Below are 19,737 nucleotides of genomic sequence, written 5' to 3'. Positions count from 1 at the left end.
CTTTAGACCTCAACTCTGAAGGAGGCTCATCTGTAGTACATCGCAAATGCCCATAATTAAAATTGACTGGCGGTGAAATTTGGCTACACCTAGGGATGACATTGGAGAAGGCAATGGCACCCCACTCCAGTACTCTTGCCTGGAAAATCCCATGGACGAAGGAGCCTGGAAGGCTGCAGTCCGTGGGGTCACTGAGGGTCGGACACGACTGAACGACTTCACCTTCACTTTTCACCTTCGTGCATTGGAGAAGGAAATGGCAACCCACTCCAGTGTTCTTGCCTGGAGAATCCCAGGGACGGGGGAGCCTGGTGGGCTGCCGTCTATGGGGTCGCACAGAGTCAGACACGACTGAAGCGACTTAGCAGCAGTAGCAGAGATGACATGCCAAAAAGTTCCTCTAAGTGCCAACAGATATTTTACACATGGGTGGAAATCTTAGTGAGATTTTGCTCCTCCTCTTAGGAGCCAAATTACTTCCAACACAGGGACTACGTAAAGCGGTCCCCAGCCTTTTAGGCACCAGAGACGTGTTTTGTAGAAGACCATTTCTCCATGGACGGGCGTGAGGTGATGGTTTGGGGATGATTCAAGCGTATTACAATTATTGCGCACTTTATTTCCAATCTAATGCCACTGCTGATCTGACAGGCGTGCCAGTCCGCGGCCTGGAGGTTGGGGCCCTGGAGTAAAGGTTTTGTATCTTAGTCCACTTTTTTAAGCCCTATTTGAATCAGTTCAAAATGTGAGGCCTGGTTTGTCAATGGGCACTATTTACTTATTAATAAAAAAATATATAGGGAATTCCCAGCGGTTAGGATTCAGCGCTCTCAACGCGAGGAGCCCAGGTTTGATCCCTTGTCAAGTAACTATGACCAGGAACACACAGATACAATTTTTACGGACACACACACACTTACAGATAAGATTTAATTAACGACCAAATTGTGCTCAAGCAAGGCATGTGAATGGGTTACCATTTGCAGTTACCCGAGCTCTTTCTCATCCAGAATAAGTTTGGCTTTGTCAGTTTAAAAGATGTTTCCATAAAATCAGCAACTTTCTGCCCTGATTTTGTAACAAACAATTTAGGTAAGAAATTAACACCTTCTTTGATTTTTCTTTTTGGTTTATAATTCTACAGAGTTGACAAATCTAAATAAATCAATTCTTCCTGTCAAAGTTTGGTGTTTTCTTTTTAATGAGGCTATATACTTTTGCTTCCGTTGATGGAGTTTTTGTGAAAGGGGTTCCCAATTTAGCAACACCCAACGGGCATGCTCTGAACTTTTTCCATCATGATATCAATTTCAGAATAGAATCTCAAAAGTAAAGTTTCTACATTTTTAAAGAAATTAAACCACAATGGCTACTAAAAGCATTCAGATTCTGTATTTCCATGTATTCCTTTGACTTAGAAAGCAAAGTCTCAAGAGTTTCATAAAGGGTCACCACTAGCCCATCTGGTGCCTTCATGTAAATCTACCAAAGAACTCTACAAAAGAACCCAACTTTCTGTAGGAAAAATGTCCTAACGTTGATAATCTTGTCATAAAGTATTATTTTTAAAAACAAGGTATGTTACTGCCATCTTTCTGACAACTGTTGCAAAAAACTACAAAATGACAGCTATGATAACTGGGACTCTTTGAGAGAAACCATTTTAAAGTACACAGCTTGCCAGTTGAGCATGGCAGGCCTGCCTTCACATCGATTTTCCTAAGGGCAAAGGCTGCCCATCAAATCCCAATTCAAACTTAAAGAAACTAAGCAAATCCTCACCCTTTACAGGAATCTCACTGGTTGAGTTTTACTTGAAGGCTCCCCATCATTAGACCCTGATTACAAATAAACTGGGTTGCACTCAGCTCTCTCACTGAAATGGAATTTTTACAACTCCCCCTTATCTAGTGTGGTCTGAGGTTTCACTTTGCAACCACTAAGAATTTTAAATCCCCACCAGCTTCCTAACATATGTCATTTTCTGACTAAACTCCTAAGGGACACAAAGTGTTCACTTTAGAGAATTCACTGAATGCCTCTGTCCAGTTAAATTTTCAGGGATTTGCATCTGGGCACACAAGACCCAAAGAGTAAGAAGCACACGTGTCTGAAAAGCCAAGGTAACTACAAGGAACAAAAATGTTAACAGAACAAAAACCACCATTCTCATTAACACGTGTATCAAGGGGAAGTGTCTTTTTTTTTTTTTTTTCGGGGAAGTGTCTTCTTACCCCTGGCTGTTTCATTTTCTGAATGGCGAACTTGAGCAGGTATGATAACTGTTCGATGGTGAGCATCGTCATGGCTTTACTCTGAGTCTCAATGCATTCTGCTACTGTGATCTTCTGCAAGTCAAAATCACACAAATACCCAGTTAGGAAAGAATATTACGATCCCATGTATTCATTTCCCTTTCCTAATTTTCCAGTAACTTCATACATAAAAAACGATCCCCATCTAAATGAGACCAGTTGTTTCGCTTGATGAGGACTCCAGTCTACTTGACCTGGGGGCTGGATCTGTGGATAAAAATGAAGCAGCACACCAATCCACTGATGACCTGATTAAGAAGTGTTGTTAGCTCATGGAGGCGATGTAATCTGAAAAGAGGGAAGGTGGGCAAGGACCCGAAAAATCGTCATTCTTATAACCTTGGGTTTCAAAAATAGGACGTGAAAGGCCACTGGAGGTTTCAGAGCACTCTCCTCACACAATGAATGAACCACTTTCCTTGAGCCTCTAGAGGTTCTGGGCTATCTTTCAGGAAACTGACAAGGCATTGATGCAATGACATCATGGATGGGGCAGGACAGTCTTCCCTACAGAAAAAGTCTAATGCGTGAAAGCGAACGAATAAGTATGATTTCATTCTCCGTCACCACTGACGTGAACCCACTCAGGACACTCCAGCAAACTATCCAAGGAGCAATCTTACATGTCTACCTCCATGGGCAAGAAAAGAGAAATTCCTATCAAAGACATGTCTGAAACCAGATTCTGCTATATAAACTGGTACCAGATCTCAGAGCTGTGGAATCCTTAGGTAACAGCAAGAACAAAAACAGCCAACTCGGATGATGTCACTCTTGAATCACCTGTGTAGGGAGAGCAAAGCAAGGTTTCTCCAACTACTCTGGATTTTGTTTCCATTCTTCAGATCTCTGGATCCTCCAAAAGGAACTTTCATGGTTGGTTGTTGAGAAAAAAGGGCAACACAAGAGGTGCTCGGAAGGGGAGATGATGCATGGATCTAACTGTTCAGCTACCAGAACTGGAAACAGCTAGTCTTCTAGTTGACCGCCTCGCCCATTCACTCCTGGAAGAAATCCAGGACTCAAAAGTCTTAGACATAGATCACACATCTGTTTGAACTCCAGTTCGTTTCCAGGTAACTATCCATGGTGAACACCTGAGTTGCTCACTCAACTGTAGACCTCTTCTCTCCCAGCCCCAGCCCAGTCCTCCTGGCTGGCAATGCCTGGGTCCTACAATATAGACTGAAAAGGGGCCAGACAGACATTTGCAAGCCTTTCCTGCCTGGGGACTGGTGAGCCAATCCTGACCAAGGAGCCCAAGGACATGTCTTTTGCTTGATAAAAAGGGACGTGAGGAGACACACTTCTCCCAGGAGGACTACTGTCTAGCCACACGTGATAAAACCTCCAGCCACCATCTTATGGCCAGGGACACATCACCTCAACAACAAAATGTGAAGATTCTGGCTCTGAACAAACTCTGTCCTGGTCCTGCCTCTGGCTTCTTTCTACACACGATAATAAATCCCTATGGTTTCAGCTGCCTTTCATCAAGCTCTATTCTCTATAGCAAAAGTATCCTGTCTGAGCCACTATCTTCGCTGAGAAATTATTAAACAATTGGGAAGGAATGGTCAAGACAAAGGAAACAGATGAAGGCTCCAGTTTCCACAATTAAATGCAGAGAATGAGGTTGGACTCTGAACAGGAGGCCACTGCAGAACAATGTCTCTGTCTAAAGTAACCCAGAGAGAATCAGGGATCATCTTTTGCAATTCTAGGGGCATAACACCATTAAAATGTCATCATATTGATCTGACACCTAATTTCTTCGCATAGATTTTCCCTTTACTGTACACAAAAGCGATACTACAGACACCGTCCTAAAGCTTGCCTTTTTCCCCCCATGATCAACATCTGAGAACTTTCCATTTCCTACATAGAAAGCATCCTCATTTGAGACCTAATACCAATGTACCTTTGAATTCAGGTGACATTCCATATTAAATAACTTTGTAGATGACATTCTTTTTGTTTGCTGCTGCTGTCGTTTCACTTCATTTTTGTTTTCTAGATAAAATTCTTATTTTCAGCATTTGGAAAAAGCATCTCAGATGGATGTTCCCAAGACTAGAAGACACTTCAGAAGAGTGGAAATCATAATTGTTTTCATGAAGAGTGTTCAGGCTTTGCTACAAATGAAATATACACGTTCCCTTCACTGTGCCAGCGTGCTTCTGACTCGGTTCCGTACCCACTGCCTTTTCCCATGGCTCCATGGCTCCTTCCCTTCTTTAAGTCTTTCTCACATCGTAAGAGGACTTCCTGGACCTCTTCATTTAAGAGGCATGCAAAAGAGCATCAGATGGCCCCCACGTAGGACACACAAACACTGGCCTTCCAGCTTGGCTACTACCGAGGATTCAGTGATGCAGCAGGAAACAACATCCAAGAAGTAAGAAAAGAGCTCGGGATCTTCTCGAAACATATGAACTGGTAGAAGTTTGTAACTTCTGGAATGCGCACTCCAGAAGAATCAGAGAAGGCTGAAGATCTCAGAGCGATCCAAAAACCCACAAAGAATCAAAATCAATATTCAGTGCCATTGTCTTTCCAAGAGCTGGAGTGCTAAGGCCACTGCCAGTGTCGGTCCCCAAAAAGGGGGACGATCAGGACCGAGCAGAGGGAAGGCAAAGAACTTCTCTTCTCCTTGTGTTTGGATTATTTGAAAAATTTGATATCAAAGGAAGAAACAGAAAGGAGAGTAAACGAGGCAGACAATGCATTCATTCATCAGGAACTAACCTCACATTCAGGACAAAACCAGTCCCCCTCTGGTTCCGATGTCAGTCTCAGACACTTAGCGTGATAAACCCGGGGACAGAGCTCACAGCAAAGGACTTGGCCTTCCCGGTGACAAACCCAGCAGTAGAAATCATTTCGTCCGTCCTGCGGTACAACATCAACAGGGTCTGTGGTGAGTGGCTGCTTCATATAGTAAAACGGACCATGTCTTAGTTCTGACTGAAATGTAGGCAAGAAAGACAGGTTTGGTTTCAAAACAAATGTGCATTCTCAAAAGGAATTTGAACAAATACAACAATAACAACAAAAGAAAATCAGAGCATTACCCACATTCATTAAAAAGCTATCTGGGGTTACTCTACTCTATATTAAAATAGAATTTGCAAGTCATTAGGTATTAAGATTTATTTATTCGATCTTGTATTTGAAGAGGCCATGACTTGAAAAGCTGGTGTCTGAGAGTTAACAGGCAGCCTAGCAGGAGAGCTCAATGGCTAAAACCAAGGCATGCCTGGGTTCAAATTTAGCTCTACCAGCTGCAGGACCAGGGCAAGTCTCTTAACCCCCCCAGCTTCAATTTTCTCATCTGTAAAATGGGGTTGATAACATCTAACTCCATGGGATTGTGGTTGGAATTAAAAGGAATCATACAACGTATGCAATTAACACAGCGCCACCATGACAAATATTGCTAATACACTTTTAAGTCCAACATATGGAAGTCTAAATGTAAAAAGCCAAGCAAGTATGGCAATTTGCCCTGGGAGTCTTTCAACAATGGGCCATGGGAGAATGGATCTGTTTGGAAATAAGTCATCAAAAATGATCATTCATTTTTTTGAAGGCCACCCCTAATGCACAAAGAATTATAGCCAACAAGAGGCTTTCCTAAAACCATGCTTCTCAAACACAGGAGGCCCTGGTATTTGCAGAGAAGCCACGTTTCTTACTGAAGACAAACAAGGGTAGAAAGATAAGAGCTGGAAGTGCCAATTCATGAGAGCTAGACCCCTCCCTACGCCAAAATAGCAAGAGAAATGCTTCCCTAACGATGCATAGGAAAAGACCCTGATGCTGGGAGAGAAGGAGGGCAGGAGGAGAAGGGGATGACAGAGGACGAGATGGTTGGATGCCATTACCAACTCAATGGACACGAGTTTGAGCAAGCTCTGGGAGTTGGTGATGGACAGGGAAGCCTAGCATGCTGCAGTCCATGGGGTCAAAAAGAGTCAGACACAACTGAGCGACTGAACTGAATGAACTAAATGATACATTACAAAATCTGGCAAAGCTACTCTCTGAAAACAATCCCTCAGAAGAAACTGAAAACAATCCCTCAGAAGAAAGTCATTCAGAAAATGCCTATTGGAGACCAGTAAGAAATCTTGTTTAGGAAGCATGAGAAAGTCTAGGGGTATGTGTTCAAAATGACCTGGTAACTTCCCATTTGACCTTGGGAAAGCTACTCAACCCACTTTAGCCTTGATTCCATGGACAACAGGGCAGCCACAGCCACAATGCCTACCTCGGAAAAAACCTCCTTGTTAACAAGCTTTTCCCTGTCCTTCAGAAAAACTTTATAGTTCTTTCCATAAAGATTTCAAGCATTGGTTAGGGACTGCATAATTTTTGTTGCTGTGTGAATGGGTCATTTTCCCATTACAGTCTCTAAATAGTTATTGTTGGTACATAGAAGCGCTATTAGATTTTTTAATACTACTTATATATACACAGTTCTAATAGTTTACTGATTAAAAACTTTTATCATCTCTAAGTAACCTTAGTTTTGTCGGCCCATGTCTAATACTCGTGTATCATTTTAGTTTTCTCCTTATTTTACCAGCTAGGACCCCCCAGGATAATGGGAGAGAGTGACCACAATTGCAGGCATCCATCTTGCTCCTGGTTTTTATTATGAGGTTTTAATGTCTCCCAAATGCCTGGTACTTCCACCTTCCTTGATAAAGAGTTTCAGAGATGCTTGCTTAGCAGATCTTTATGAATCAATCCTTCTAAGCCTCCCAACTCACTTCTACTAAGAAAAGAGCTAAGACTCATAAGGGCGGTTGTGTAATTTTTGAGTCCTGTTTCAGTTCAACATTTAGAGTGCTCTACTTGGTTTCCAGCGGATAATATCATCATTAGGCTATTCTGTCCGTGTCACGTTTTTCAGCACACTGTCACACACACCATCTTCACTCTGTCCTCACCATCCCCCAGAGAGGCACTCAGGGCAGACACCACTAGTCCTAGTGGACAGATGAGAAAAAGAAGCTTAAAAGACTCATCTGACCCCTCGAGTCCAGAAGCAAGGACTCCCACCCGGGGGTCCTAGCACTTTCTCTCACCGCTATGCCCCACAGAAGATGAAGCTGAATGCAAAAGAGATTCTGATGATTCAGTGACCCCCTCAGAGAACATTCTCTGTAATTCAAAATAACTTCTGCCAAACAAACTTATGATTACCAGGGGGTAAAGGGAGCAGGGGATGAATTGGAAGATTATGATTGACATATACACATTACTATATATAAAATAGATGGGTCTCCCCAGCGGCTCAGTGATAAAGAAACCACCTTCAATGCAGGAGACTCAGGTTTGGATCTTCCTGGTTCAGGAAGTGGTTGAGGAAATGGCAACCCACTCCAGTATTCTTGCCTGCGAAATTCCATGGACAGAGGAGCCTGGTGGGCTACAGGAAACGGGGTCGCAAAAGGGTTGGACATGACTGAGTGACTACCCAACAATACATAAAACAGAATACTAACAAGGACCTACTGTATAGCACATGGAACTCTACTTAATACTCTGTAATGAACTACACGGGAAAAGAACCTAAAAAACACTGGATATACGTTATGTGCCTGTTTCTCTTTGCTGTGTGCCTGAAACTAACACATTATAAACCAACAATACACCAGTAAAAATTAAAAAAAAAAAAAAAACTTCTGCTAATGCAAAAAAGTAGAGCAGAAAAAAAATCTAAAATTTAGGAAGACTACTAGAAACATAATAGAGGGGACAGGAAAAGATAACAGCATCTAGAGTAAGGGCTTCTCAACTCAGATGACATCTTGGGTTAGACAATCTTGGTTGTGGGGACCTGCTCCTGTGCACTGGAGGATTTGTGGCATCATTCGGGGGCACCTCCACCCGCCACGCACCAAACTGGGACAACCCAAAGTGTCTCCAAGCACTGCCCAAGGTCCCCGGGTGGGGCGCAAAACTGCCCTCAGTTGAGAGTCACCCAGGCAGAGGCCTGCTCTCTGCCTAGGAAAAATGGTTGCTTGAATTTCTATGGGGGAGGGTGTGAAAGTGGAGGGGCTGGGGGAGGGGAAGACGGAGGAACCCCCAGAGAGATAAACTGGACCTATCAAGCGAGCAGAACTATTTCTAACCTGAGTGGGGTCCTCCAGGATGCACTGCGGCTTTCTGCAAGATAGCAGGAAGGCGTATTTAAGGGCCCAACTTCCTTTCAGTAAGTTAATAATAGAACAGGAAGAGGCATGAAAACCTCAATGAAACTAGAAGAATCAGAATGTGACAGCTCATCATCCCTTGAGCAGGCAACCCAAGTCCTTTCCATCTAACAGAAGCCAGGCTATTGCCCCTTGAGAAGTTAAACTCCCCTCCTCCATGTCCCTGCCCCTACCCCAACCTGGCCAGGGGTGGGCGTTCCCGGGAGGACCAAGAGGCGGGTGGACCAGGCTGCCCTTTTTTTTAGGAGGGTTCATCCTTGATGAGAACTAGCTGGCTGGGAATCACCTTGCCAATCAGATACGGGCCTTATCGGCTGCTTGTAAGTGTTTTCTGGGCCATAAAAACAATCTGATAAATATGCAACATTTAATAAAAGGAAAGGGAAATCACTTCAGGTAGAATGAGTCATGATTTTTTTGTCCCCCACATGCACAAGGTGTGTTCTCAGAGCCAGGCAAGCAGGTTGAACACGCGTTGCTCTGGGACTAACTGCAGGCTCCGAGCGCACACGTTCTTATGTCCCTGCTCCTTCCACAGGTCAGCTTAATGAGAAACAGACAGGCTTGTTCATCGGCTTCTGGGACACCCCATGGAACACCCCAGCCTATACCAGCAGCCAGCAAGCCTTCTCTACAAAAGGGCTCTATAAAGATAGGAGGTGAACAGCTGAGGCTTCGCAGGTCGTGTGGTCTCTACTGCAACCCTCTTGTCACAGGAGAGCAGAAGTGACTACAAACGAGGTGTCACTAAGTGGACGTGGCTTTGTGCCTGTAAACTTCATTTACAGAAAGAGGCGCTGGGCCACACCTGGTCTGTGAAAACCGGAGAACATGTCTGGGGAGGACCACAGACTCAAATGCCTTCTGGGCCCACACAGGAAACACAGAGAAGGAAAACTGTCCTCATTCCAGCCTGTGTTTTCCTGCATTTGATAAAAATACACAAGGGCTGCAAAATAAAGAAAAACTGCTCGGCCCTGGAGCATGAGGATGGTGCTGGAGAGAAACAGCAGGAGGGCAGAGCATCCTCAAGGCCCTCGGCTCCAGTGATCGGCACTCCTACTGACTGTCCCCTGATCCATCTTGGCTGTTAACATACTGCTCCCACCCAACAAGGAACCTGTTTTTAAGACAATGCCTGTGCTGTGTGCTGTGGGTAGTCGTGTCCCAGTCTTCGTGACCCCATGGACCGCAGGCTCCTCTGTCCATGGGGATTCTCCAGGCAAGAACGCTGGAGTGGGTTGCCATGCTCTCTTCCAGAGCATGTTCCCAACCCAGGGATCGAACCCAGGTCTCCCACACTGCAGGCGAATTCTTTACAGTCTGAGCCACCAGGGAAGCCCAAGACAATGCATGGGCCCAACAAAATAAGTCCCAGCTCGCCTCCTTATGAATATGTATAGCCCTGAACTCAGAGGAGGCAACAGGGGCCCTGTCATTTCTCTGCCATATTTGATCAAAGGTACACCTAAGGCCATTATGCACAAATCTGTTAGCAGATTATTGCTCAATACTTGAATAAGAAAGAAAAGAAGTAAGGAGAGGAGGGAGAGAGAACCTCCCAAAGGATTCAAACTCAAAAATGTCCTAAGAACTGCAGATAGACTGGTATTTCTCAACAACGGTCCAATGTCACTTGAGAAAAGGTATTTCTCGCCCCATCTACCAGAGGTCATTCAGCAACCTGCCCTCCTCCACACAACACCAGAAGCATCCTTCCAAGCTCTGGGGTGTCCCCCATTCCCAGTTCCAAGAAAAACGCGTTTACATACTTTCTCACCTTTGTTAGAAGGTGAAACAAGATGATGGTGGTCCATTCCAGGTGGCAAAATCTTGGTGGTCCAGTGGTTAAGAATCCCCACCTCTCAATGCATCTGATCCCTGGTCCAGGAAGACCCCACATGCCTCGGAGCAACTAAGCCTGCAGGCCGAAACTACTGAGGCCCTCAAGCCTAGAGCCTGGGCCCCGCAACGAGAGGCCACTGCAATGAGAAGCACTCATACCACAAAGAGCAGCCCCTGTTCCCCACAACCAGAGAAGGCCCCGCGTGCAGGAATGAAGACTCACCACCGCCAAAAAATAAAATCCGTAAGTCTTTGTTTAAAAAAGGTATTTTAAACAAGTAAAATCAGTAGACAAAAAGGTTGAAAAAAATTAAATACAAACCTTAGAACCCTTCCCCTAAAAGTAAAGTGTGTTCTAAAGTTCTTAAAACTCTTAGAACTCCCCTAAAAGTACTCCCGCATTCCAGGCAGAGGCTTTAACCTAAAGTAATGAGCCTCCAATACATGAAAAATGGGTGGAAATTTAAAACCCGTAACTCTACTTCATAATAACCCATCTCTACCAAAAATGGGAAAATATGAGGGCGGTGGGGGGAGTTATTATGCTAGAATGGTTTTCTTTTTAGAACAATGGAACACAGAGAAATTTCAGCGTGAAGAAAAACAAGAAAGGGGTGAAGAATTTTGATATATACCAAAAATCAAGAGTATGAACGCCTAGAGAGCACTAAAGGCAGAAGGAATGAGCAAAGCTGGCAGGGGACACCACTATAGGGAGGGATGGGGAGTGCAGAAAGATAGAGCACACAGATTCAGTGTCCAGCTATTGTTGGATTTCTCTGAGTTTTTGTAGGAACTATAAGTTGATATTTGACATCTCATGATCATCAAATGTTGATGACTAACAGAAATTACATTGGTAAAACCTAGCATATGGAGACATACATTTTGCATTTAATTCCATAACTTTTTTCAATTCTGTAATCTTAAAAGAAGAAAAAAAGGGAAAGAGAAGATAAAAAAAAGAGTCCAGAAGAATTTTTTTTTTAAGGATTTAAGTTACCCTTAGGAAAACAGACTGTGCTCAAGGGAAGCTGCCTCGAGGGAAGGTTTGCATAGTTTATGCAAACACTATAAACTAGAGTGAATTATGGGGTCAAGGGTCAGGAATTTCTTTTCTTTACAGTCAGGCTATTTCTCTGTTGCCAACTCCTGGCAGTTCAGCCCCAGGGAGTTTTAGATGTGAAAAACAAAAACCTACAATCAACCTTAGAATGTTCCTTCCCAGTTCAAACCCCCATTTTACCAGGATGGGAAAGCAACGGACAAGGTCACCCAGTGGGTTTCCCAGATGCAGTGGGGCAGGAAGGAGTCTGGACGACACGTCTGGACCCCTTCTCCTCCAGAGACACGGCTCCATAAACTCTCTCATCACTATGGAAGATGACCCATTCTGCAGATGTATAGTCACGCCCTGTGTCTGGCCATCCCTGCTGCTCGGCTCCACATGCACGGTGCCTTCTGTATTCATGAGCTCCCCCTGCGTCAAGCTCTGGGGTGACAGCAGCCACTGGCCACTTTCTGGCCACAGATTTACAAATACACCATTGTGGTCATGAGGTTTAAGTGTTAAGAGGACCCGTGGATGAGGAAGGGGGAAAAGAAAACCTGTGAATTGCCTAAGTTGGTCAGATTCTAGGAAGAGAGATGTGAGCCAATTTTTTTTTGTTTTAATTTTTTTTTTTTAATGTGAGCCAATTCTTAAAGGACAGGAGGAAGTCACTGAGAGCACACACACAGAGAACCACTAGGAGACTCTCTCTCCCCAGAGAGGACAATATCTGCTTCATGACTTTACTGATAACTGGTAAAAGAGGGCTTGCCTTAAATTAAGATTTGAGGATTATTTATAGCCTCTGTGTTTCTTAGTCTTCAAGCCCAACAGCTATGGGATGGCTAATGGTGACAGGGGGCAGGGGACCAGGGCTGGGGTGGGGGCAGCAGCTTCAAGCCAGACAGGCAGACCTAAGCTTCTTCTATCAGGCCTTGGGGAAGTAACTTAACCTCTCTGCCAGTAAAACAGAGACGACTATACCCTTCCTCACAGCATCATTACAAACATTTACACAAAAAAAGGCTTATGAAAGGACAGGCACACTGCAAGTTCTGCTTTTAGTATTAGTCTCACCAACACTATTACTGAGCCACCATAGCTCACTTGGTAAAGAATCCGCCTGCAATGCAGGAGACCCTGGTTCGATTCCTGGGTTGGGAAGGTCCCCTGGAGAAGGGACAGCTACCCACTCCAGTATTCTTGGTCTTCCCTGGTGGCTCAGCTGGTAAAGAATCCACCCACAATGCGGGAGACCTGGGTTCGATCCCTGGCTTGGGAAGATCCCCTAGAGAAGGGAAAGGCTATATCCACTCCAGTATTCTGGCCTGGAGGATTCAGGACTGTACAGTCCATGGGATCACAAAGAGTCGGACATGACTATCACTTTCACTCACTTTTCCAACACTGTTAATGATCTTTCAAATTGCAATTTGAAATGATCTTTTCAAATGCTCTTGATCAAGATCTTGAAATGATCAAGATCACTGAAAAGATCATTGAAATCATCTTTTCAAATTGCAAAAACTTATTTAGAAGCTATCAGTTTCTCCTGTGACGGGAGTTTCAACTCATTAAACCTGGGCTGACCAACATGGCAGCTATAAACCAGAGGTGGCCACGTAAATTTAAATTCAATTAAAAATTCAGTTGCTCAGGCACAGCTGCCACTTTTACAAGTGCTGTGGCCACACGTGGCTTGTGGCTATCACACTGAACAGCACAGGCCTGGAACATTTCCAAAGCTATTTAATTATTTCACAGATAGTCTGTGTGATTATTTCACTTAGTGTAGACTCTCGCTTAACTTTTATTATTTATGTCATTTAGCTCAATTCCTCTTCACAACAGCCCTGCGAGTTTGGTAGCAGTAAGATCATTATTCTCATTTCAGAAAATGGGAAAATGAAGCTCAAAGAGGTTAACCTGCCCACAGCCACAGGGCAGCAGCCGCGCTGGCATTTCACTGTGTAATTTGGAGAGAAAATAGATTCGTGCCCAGAAACGGCCCCTCTCAGAGTCCTGGGCGTTTAACCGTTGCTGGGTTCCTTCCCGTGAAAGCAACAATCTTATTTTATTCGACCTCAAATCCCCAGGGCCCACTTCTACATCCATAATCTGCACAAATGTGTGAATACATCCCAAGGAATCTCCTCTAAAATGGTTATCAGGAAACCGGGCATCCTGCTTGCTCCACGCTAGGAGACTCGACCTCATGGACCACGAAAGCACCTCTCATCTTTTTAAATCAGAAGAGTAGCTAGTTTGCAGCACAGAATTTTAGAGCTAGAAGGTCCCCGAGATAAGATATAAGATGGCGAATCGATGTTTGCATCGAGGATGGGGTCTGCCAGGGACCGGGCACTCTGAGAAGAGATGGGGACCAATTACCCAAGTCGCAGTGGGCAGTGGGTTGGGAGGGCGGCTGTCTCTCACCACAGTCCTAAACCCATTCTTTTACAGATGAGAAAATTGACACCAGAAGGGAGCACAGGCCTCAGCCATACCACCCCCTCCAGGCAGAACTCTACACTGTCCTACCAGCCCAGCCTAGCAGGGTAACACCCTCAGGCCACGAGGGCAAACAGTGCCAACATGAGAAAAAAAGAAATCCAAGGAATATCCCCAAATCCTAGAGCATGGTATCTCTATCTTATCTGGGTCACTGCCCTGTCCCCACAAAGAGATCTGAAAAGCCACTGGGAATTTCTCCCCAGGCCCATTTTGAGCTCCTCTTGCTGTCCCATGCAAATGACAGCCGGAGCAAGGCAGCTTCCTAAATGCCAAGCAGCCGGGCAGTTAGAGAAACAACAGCCTGTGTCCGCAGCCCCGCCCCACCCTCTAGAGTGCGGACGCCATTCCCGGGCCTCTTACCTGCTCCTTATTGTTATTGTTCAGTAAGCCGGGTTTCTTTTTCTTTTTAATGGGACTTGTGGATGTGTCCTGTGGCGAGTGGCCATTGGAGGAATGAGGAGGGCTGGGGAACTTTCTTTTCTGGGCTGTTCTCTCTGTGGAGCCAGGATCTGAAAGAGACACACAGGATCACGTATTTTAACACAGTCAGGACTAGGCCCCGCAGGAAGCGGGGTGTGGAGGACACACTCATTTTGTCCCCAAACTTAATGCTATCTTATTGATCCTCCTAGAATATACTTACCCCACTGTCTTCATTACATGTCTCAAAGAGGTAAGACGGTCTTTCTTTTGCATATATAACATTTCTGTGAAATTTGTAATTTATGGCCAAAATAAAAAAATTGAGAAACTTCACATAATACCCTAGATTTGGGGCTTCTATTAAAAAAAAAAAAAAATCAGAGCCTGCAGGGCCTTATACAACCAGATGGAGCTGAATATTTGCCAGCCAGTTTTTAGAAGGGAATATGCCCTCTATTTTGCCCAAATCCCCACCATTCCCTTTGCTGATAAAGGTCCGTCTAGTCAAAGTTATGGTTTTCCAGTAGTCATGCATGGCTGTGAGAGTTGGACCATAAATAAGGCTGAATGCCAAAGAATTGACGCTTTCGAACTGTAGTGTTGGTGAAGACTCTTGAGAGTTTCTTGGACTGCAAGGAGATCAAACCAGTCAATCCTAAAGGAAATCAAACCTGAACAGTCATTGGAAGGACTGATGCTGAAGCTCCAATACTTTGGCCACCTGATGCAGAGAGCCAACTCATTGGAAAAGACCCTGATGCTGGGAAAGACTGAAGGCGAAAGGAGAAGGGGGCAGCAGAGGATGAGATGGTTGGATGGCATCACTGACCCAATGGACATGAATTTGGGAGACAGTGAAGGACAGGGAAGCTGGATGTGCTGCAGTCCATGGGGTCAAAAACAGTCAGACATGACTTAGCAACTGAACAAGAACCACCACCAGCCTTCCCTACTGTCTCCCTGTTGACCAGGTCATGAACCAGCAGCCATGAGCTGTCACACACCCAAGAAAAGAAAGAAAGTGAAGTCGCTCAGTTGTGCCCGACTCTTTGCAACCCCATGGACTATAGCCTACCAGGCTCCTCTGTCCATGGAATTTTCCAGGCAAGAGTACTGGAGTGGGTTGCCATTTCCTTCTCCAGGGTATCTTCCCGACCCAGGGATCGAACCCAGGTCTCCCGCAGTACAGGCAGACGCTTTACCGTCTGAGCTACCAGAGTCACAAACTCAAGGCTGATGGCAAAAGCAGAAAACCATGAGAGACAGGCCAAGAAAAGAAGGCCACATACTTTTAAGAAAATGAAGGCAAACATAACTTGTGGTAGAAGACAAATATTTATTCACGTTTATCAGATTAACAAAGTATAACTATGTAAAAAAAATATATATATACCCCACCCACCAGAGTTCCCGTGACCCAATCACCAGTAGATAACGTGTTTGTGACTATCCTCCAGAGATCAACAGAGAGCTGCATTCTCACCCGCGTCTCATCTGAAAAATACAAACGCCACCCTCGACAATCCGTTTCTATTTTTATTCTCCCCGTACCTCATTTAAACACAAGCATTCACACAACCATCCTATCTTCACCTGCAAAGATCTGAATCCGTTTCATGCCTGATGGCTCTCCCACTAGCTGACAGAGGCCTGAGCCCCTGCTATGCTTGAGGAATGAAAACTCCAGGGACCAGAGGAGCACAGGACTGTGCCAAGAGCACAGGTGGCAGAATGGGATACAGAGTTCAGAAAGATGACTATCTGCGAAGATGGCCTGATGACGTTCCCCAGTTCCAGGGTTAACTCTCGGGCAAGTCCCAGCATGCGGGCTCTGCTGTGTGTGACCAGCCTGTGTCTGGGATGGTGGCCAGAGCTGCTGGGGCAGATCACCAGGGTCCAAGGGCTGGAGCACCCTCCAGCATGCTTCAGACAATGGACCACTTTTGCAAAATCCAATCCACACCAGGGAGTTCTCTCTGCTCACCAGGCAGGCTGCAGGGAAATCCTGAACAAACGTTTGGAGTGCTGCACTGAGACCAGCCCCGAGAGGAAATTAAATGCTAACCACAGGCACCTTGAGGGAGAAGAGACCTCAGAGTCAAGGGGCCACCCCACAGACATCAAAACAGCGGCCTGGAGAGCCCAAAGGGATGGCTCAGAGGCACACAACAGCTAGTTAGTGGGGAAATGCACTAAAAAGATGTAGCCTAGGACTGGCAAGTTTCCCCGGAGAGAACCTCCTCTCATTCCCACAGGGATCCTCACCCCACATCACCATCATACGTGAAAATGCGCACGTTCTCCAGAGGGTCTCTGACCTAACAATCTCCTCCTAGAAACATTCTACAGGCCTGGTCACAGGGCAGCAAAGCATATACAAGATGATTCAACTGCAGCACTTGGTGTTACAGCTAAGACTAGAAAGCACTTCCGTGTCCACAAACTGGGAGTTGGCCTGAACATACAGTGGGATACAGCCATGAAGAAGAACAAATCACCTTGAGACAAACTGACGTGTGATAATCTCCAAGCTTCTGGGTCAGGTTAAACAGCATGAAAATACCAATGACGCTCTCCACAGAACTAAACAAATTACAATTTTAAAATCTGTATAGGAACACAAAGACCCTGAATAGCCAAAACAATCTTGAGAAAGAAGAACAGAGCTGGAGGAATCACACTCTCTGACTTCAGACTATATTATTTAATACAAAGCTACACTCATCACAACACTTTGGTACTGGCATAAAAACAAGACACGAAGATCAATGCAACAAGACAGAGAGCCCAAAAATAAACCCACACACTTATGGTCGATCTATGACAAAGGAGGCAAGAATATACAATGGAGAAAAGACAGTCTCTTCAATAAGCGGTACTGGGAAAACTGCACAGCTACATGTAGAATAAAATTAGAACATTCTCTAACATCATGTACAAAAAAGCAATGCATGTCTAGCACCAATAATAGACCAAAAGACACAGCCCAAAAAAGATGGGTTGGTTTGGGTTAGCTTGGTTTTTTTCGGGGTTTTTTTTTTTCTTCTCCTCCATTTTGTTTGGGTTTTTTGTTTCTTTTTGAAAAAGATGTTTTCATATATATTCATATTTACATAAGCCTAAAATACTCCTAGTTGAACACAGAAGCGTAAGTTCTTAATGGGGACCGGAGGTTGCCTCAGGGGAGGAGAATCTGCAAGGAGTGGACGCAGGACTTCTTTCTTCTTTCCGCTGTGTATCCTGCTGTACTTGACCATGTTCCTGAACTACTTTAACAAAATAAGGAAAAATAAAAAGGAAGTATTTAGAAGGTACAGTGTCATATTTAAAAAAAAAAAAAAAAAACAGTAGGTGCAAACCAAAGCCAGTAATGAGCAAATGACAGAGGCCTGACTCAGGATAAAAAATATGACCAGATGTACAAGCTTAGGGTTGATCCGTGCGGGCCTACAGACCCCAGGAAGGAGCTTGAAATTTGTTCTGTGTGCATCTAATAAATCCAAATAACCCCATTTATGTATCAGAGGACAGGTGTTTAACAAAACCATTTTGGGGGCTCAAAGGAGATGTGTCCCAGGAGAAACGGTACCCAGGCCAGGCAAAACTGAAAGCCACTGGGCCAAGGTGCTGCTTCTGTACGTATTGTTCCCTTAGTGCACAAAGTTTGAAGGAGGAGAGCACTGGAGCAAAGTCAGGCCAGTGGAAAGCTAGGACAATGTTTGGGGAAAAAACAAATAACCACTGACTCCTGAACAACAGGGGTTGAGCCCGCAGCCACCACCACAGCTGAAAATCCACATACTGCTATCTCTGCCTCAAAAACAAAGGAATGGGTAAAGGACTCACCAAAAAGCAGGAAGCTGAAGCAATCTGGATAGAATCAGGACTCAAGCCCTGGTTTTTTGTGATTCCACATACTGTGATCTGTAATTGAACACAAACTTTTCCCCTCACTTAAAAATTGGTAAAATGAAAATGCGTGCGTGCTCACTCAGTTGCGTCCGACTCTTTGTGACCCCCATGGACTGCAGCCTGCCAGGCTCCTCTGTCCATGGGATTTCCCAGGCAAGAAAATTGGAGTGCGTCGCCATTTCCTACTCCGGGGGATCTTCCTGACCCAGGGATTCAACCTGTGTGGCCTGCATTGGCAGGCTGATTCTTTATCACTGAGCCACCCGGGAAGCCCAAAATGAAAAGACAAGTATTCTATGTATTGAAAAAAAATCCACGTGTAAGTGGATCAGAGTAGATTCAACACGTGTTCTTCCAGAGTCAAGTTTAGTGTATCGATGTTTCTCAATGGAGTACTAGTGGATTTTGGAAAGGATGGCCCCTCCTCATTGCAAGGACAACCCCAGCCCCCTCATACCCACTGCCATTGATGGTTCCAAACACTGTGACAAACAAAAGCACCCCAAATACTTCCTGAACCCTCCCAGGAGTGGTACCAGCCTCCTGGAGCACCTCAGAGCTAGAGTATGGGGCACAATGAATGGAACCCACAGCCCAGCCCACGCCTGGTCAACCTCTGGGGCCAGAAATGGCTCCAGCTCCTCCCTGGGCCATCTAAATCATCCGCCTGTGGCTGAGATCTCCTAGGACAATGGTTCCCCATCCAAGTGTTGTCCCCACACTAGCCGCAGCATCACCTATGAATTTGCCGGAAATGCATGTTCTCAGGCTCCATGTCAGATCTACAGAATCAGAAACTGGAGCAAGGCCCAGCAATCTGGGGTATAAGCAGGCTTCTGGAGGATTACGGAGAAGGCTAATTTGAGATGCTCTCGCCTGTGTGTTTAGGAGACAGAGTCTGAGTTCTCCAGTCTCAGGAATTGCCTTGCCTTCCTCATCACCATCTAGAGGGTTGGTTCAGGACCCCAGGAAACAGAAGCCAGGAATGAGGCAAGGAGAAAGAATTGAAACAGCTGAACAACTCTGCCTCCTTCTCAGGGCCTCGGGGACACATCTGTAAAATGGGAGGAAAGGTAAGGAAAGGGACCAGACCAGTTCTTACCCGGAGTCCATGAAAGTGCCTCAAGGCCCCATGAGCTGCCTGCCACAGTTCTATACGTGGATGCAACTTCCTGAGAAAGGGGGCCTGAGCCTATTTCACCTTTTTAAAGGTGAATCGACTCTAAAGATCAAAAAGCTACAGGACCAGAGGATCCTAAAGTCTTTTAACTTTGAAATTCTTTAATGATACATGAAAGAGCAGGATGGGGAGGGAGTCACTAGAAATGAATATACTCATAAGCCATTGAGAGTGGAGGAAACAGTTTTCCCCAAGGCCACCGGGAAATAAAAGGGCAGGAGGGTCTAACTCAGTGAGAGGAGGGGGTCTGACCCAAGGCTGCCCACACCC

At 45.1% G+C, this 19,737-nt stretch overlaps 1 protein-coding gene across 22 annotated transcripts in view; it reads right to left on the bottom strand.

Annotated features, from left to right (window-relative positions):
- The window catches only part of ZMYND8 (zinc finger MYND-type containing 8), a 125,104-nt gene that overhangs the window by 71,066 nt on the left and 34,301 nt on the right, over positions 1–19,737 (bottom strand). For 16 of the 22 annotated variants that reach the window (XM_027558346.1, XM_027558350.1, XM_027558363.1 and 13 more), the window contains 3 exons: positions 14,313–14,461; positions 5,064–5,282; positions 2,235–2,348 (listed from right to left, as the gene is read on the bottom strand). In XM_027558346.1, the coding sequence (XP_027414147.1) occupies positions 2,235–2,348; positions 5,064–5,282; positions 14,313–14,461 (482 nt within the window). Of the gene's footprint in view, positions 1–2,234; positions 5,283–14,312; positions 14,462–19,737 lie in introns of all 22 variants that reach the window. The other 6 variants (XM_027558360.1, XM_027558343.1, XM_027558349.1 and 3 more) reach the window with 2 other exon arrangements.

This window comes from Bos indicus x Bos taurus, chromosome 13, assembly GCF_003369695.1.
Source record: "Bos indicus x Bos taurus breed Angus x Brahman F1 hybrid chromosome 13, Bos_hybrid_MaternalHap_v2.0, whole genome shotgun sequence".
Taxonomy (NCBI): domain Eukaryota; kingdom Metazoa; phylum Chordata; class Mammalia; order Artiodactyla; family Bovidae; genus Bos; species Bos indicus x Bos taurus.
The sequence above is the reverse complement of the archived record's forward strand: the minus strand, read 5'-3'. Positions and strand labels throughout refer to the sequence as shown.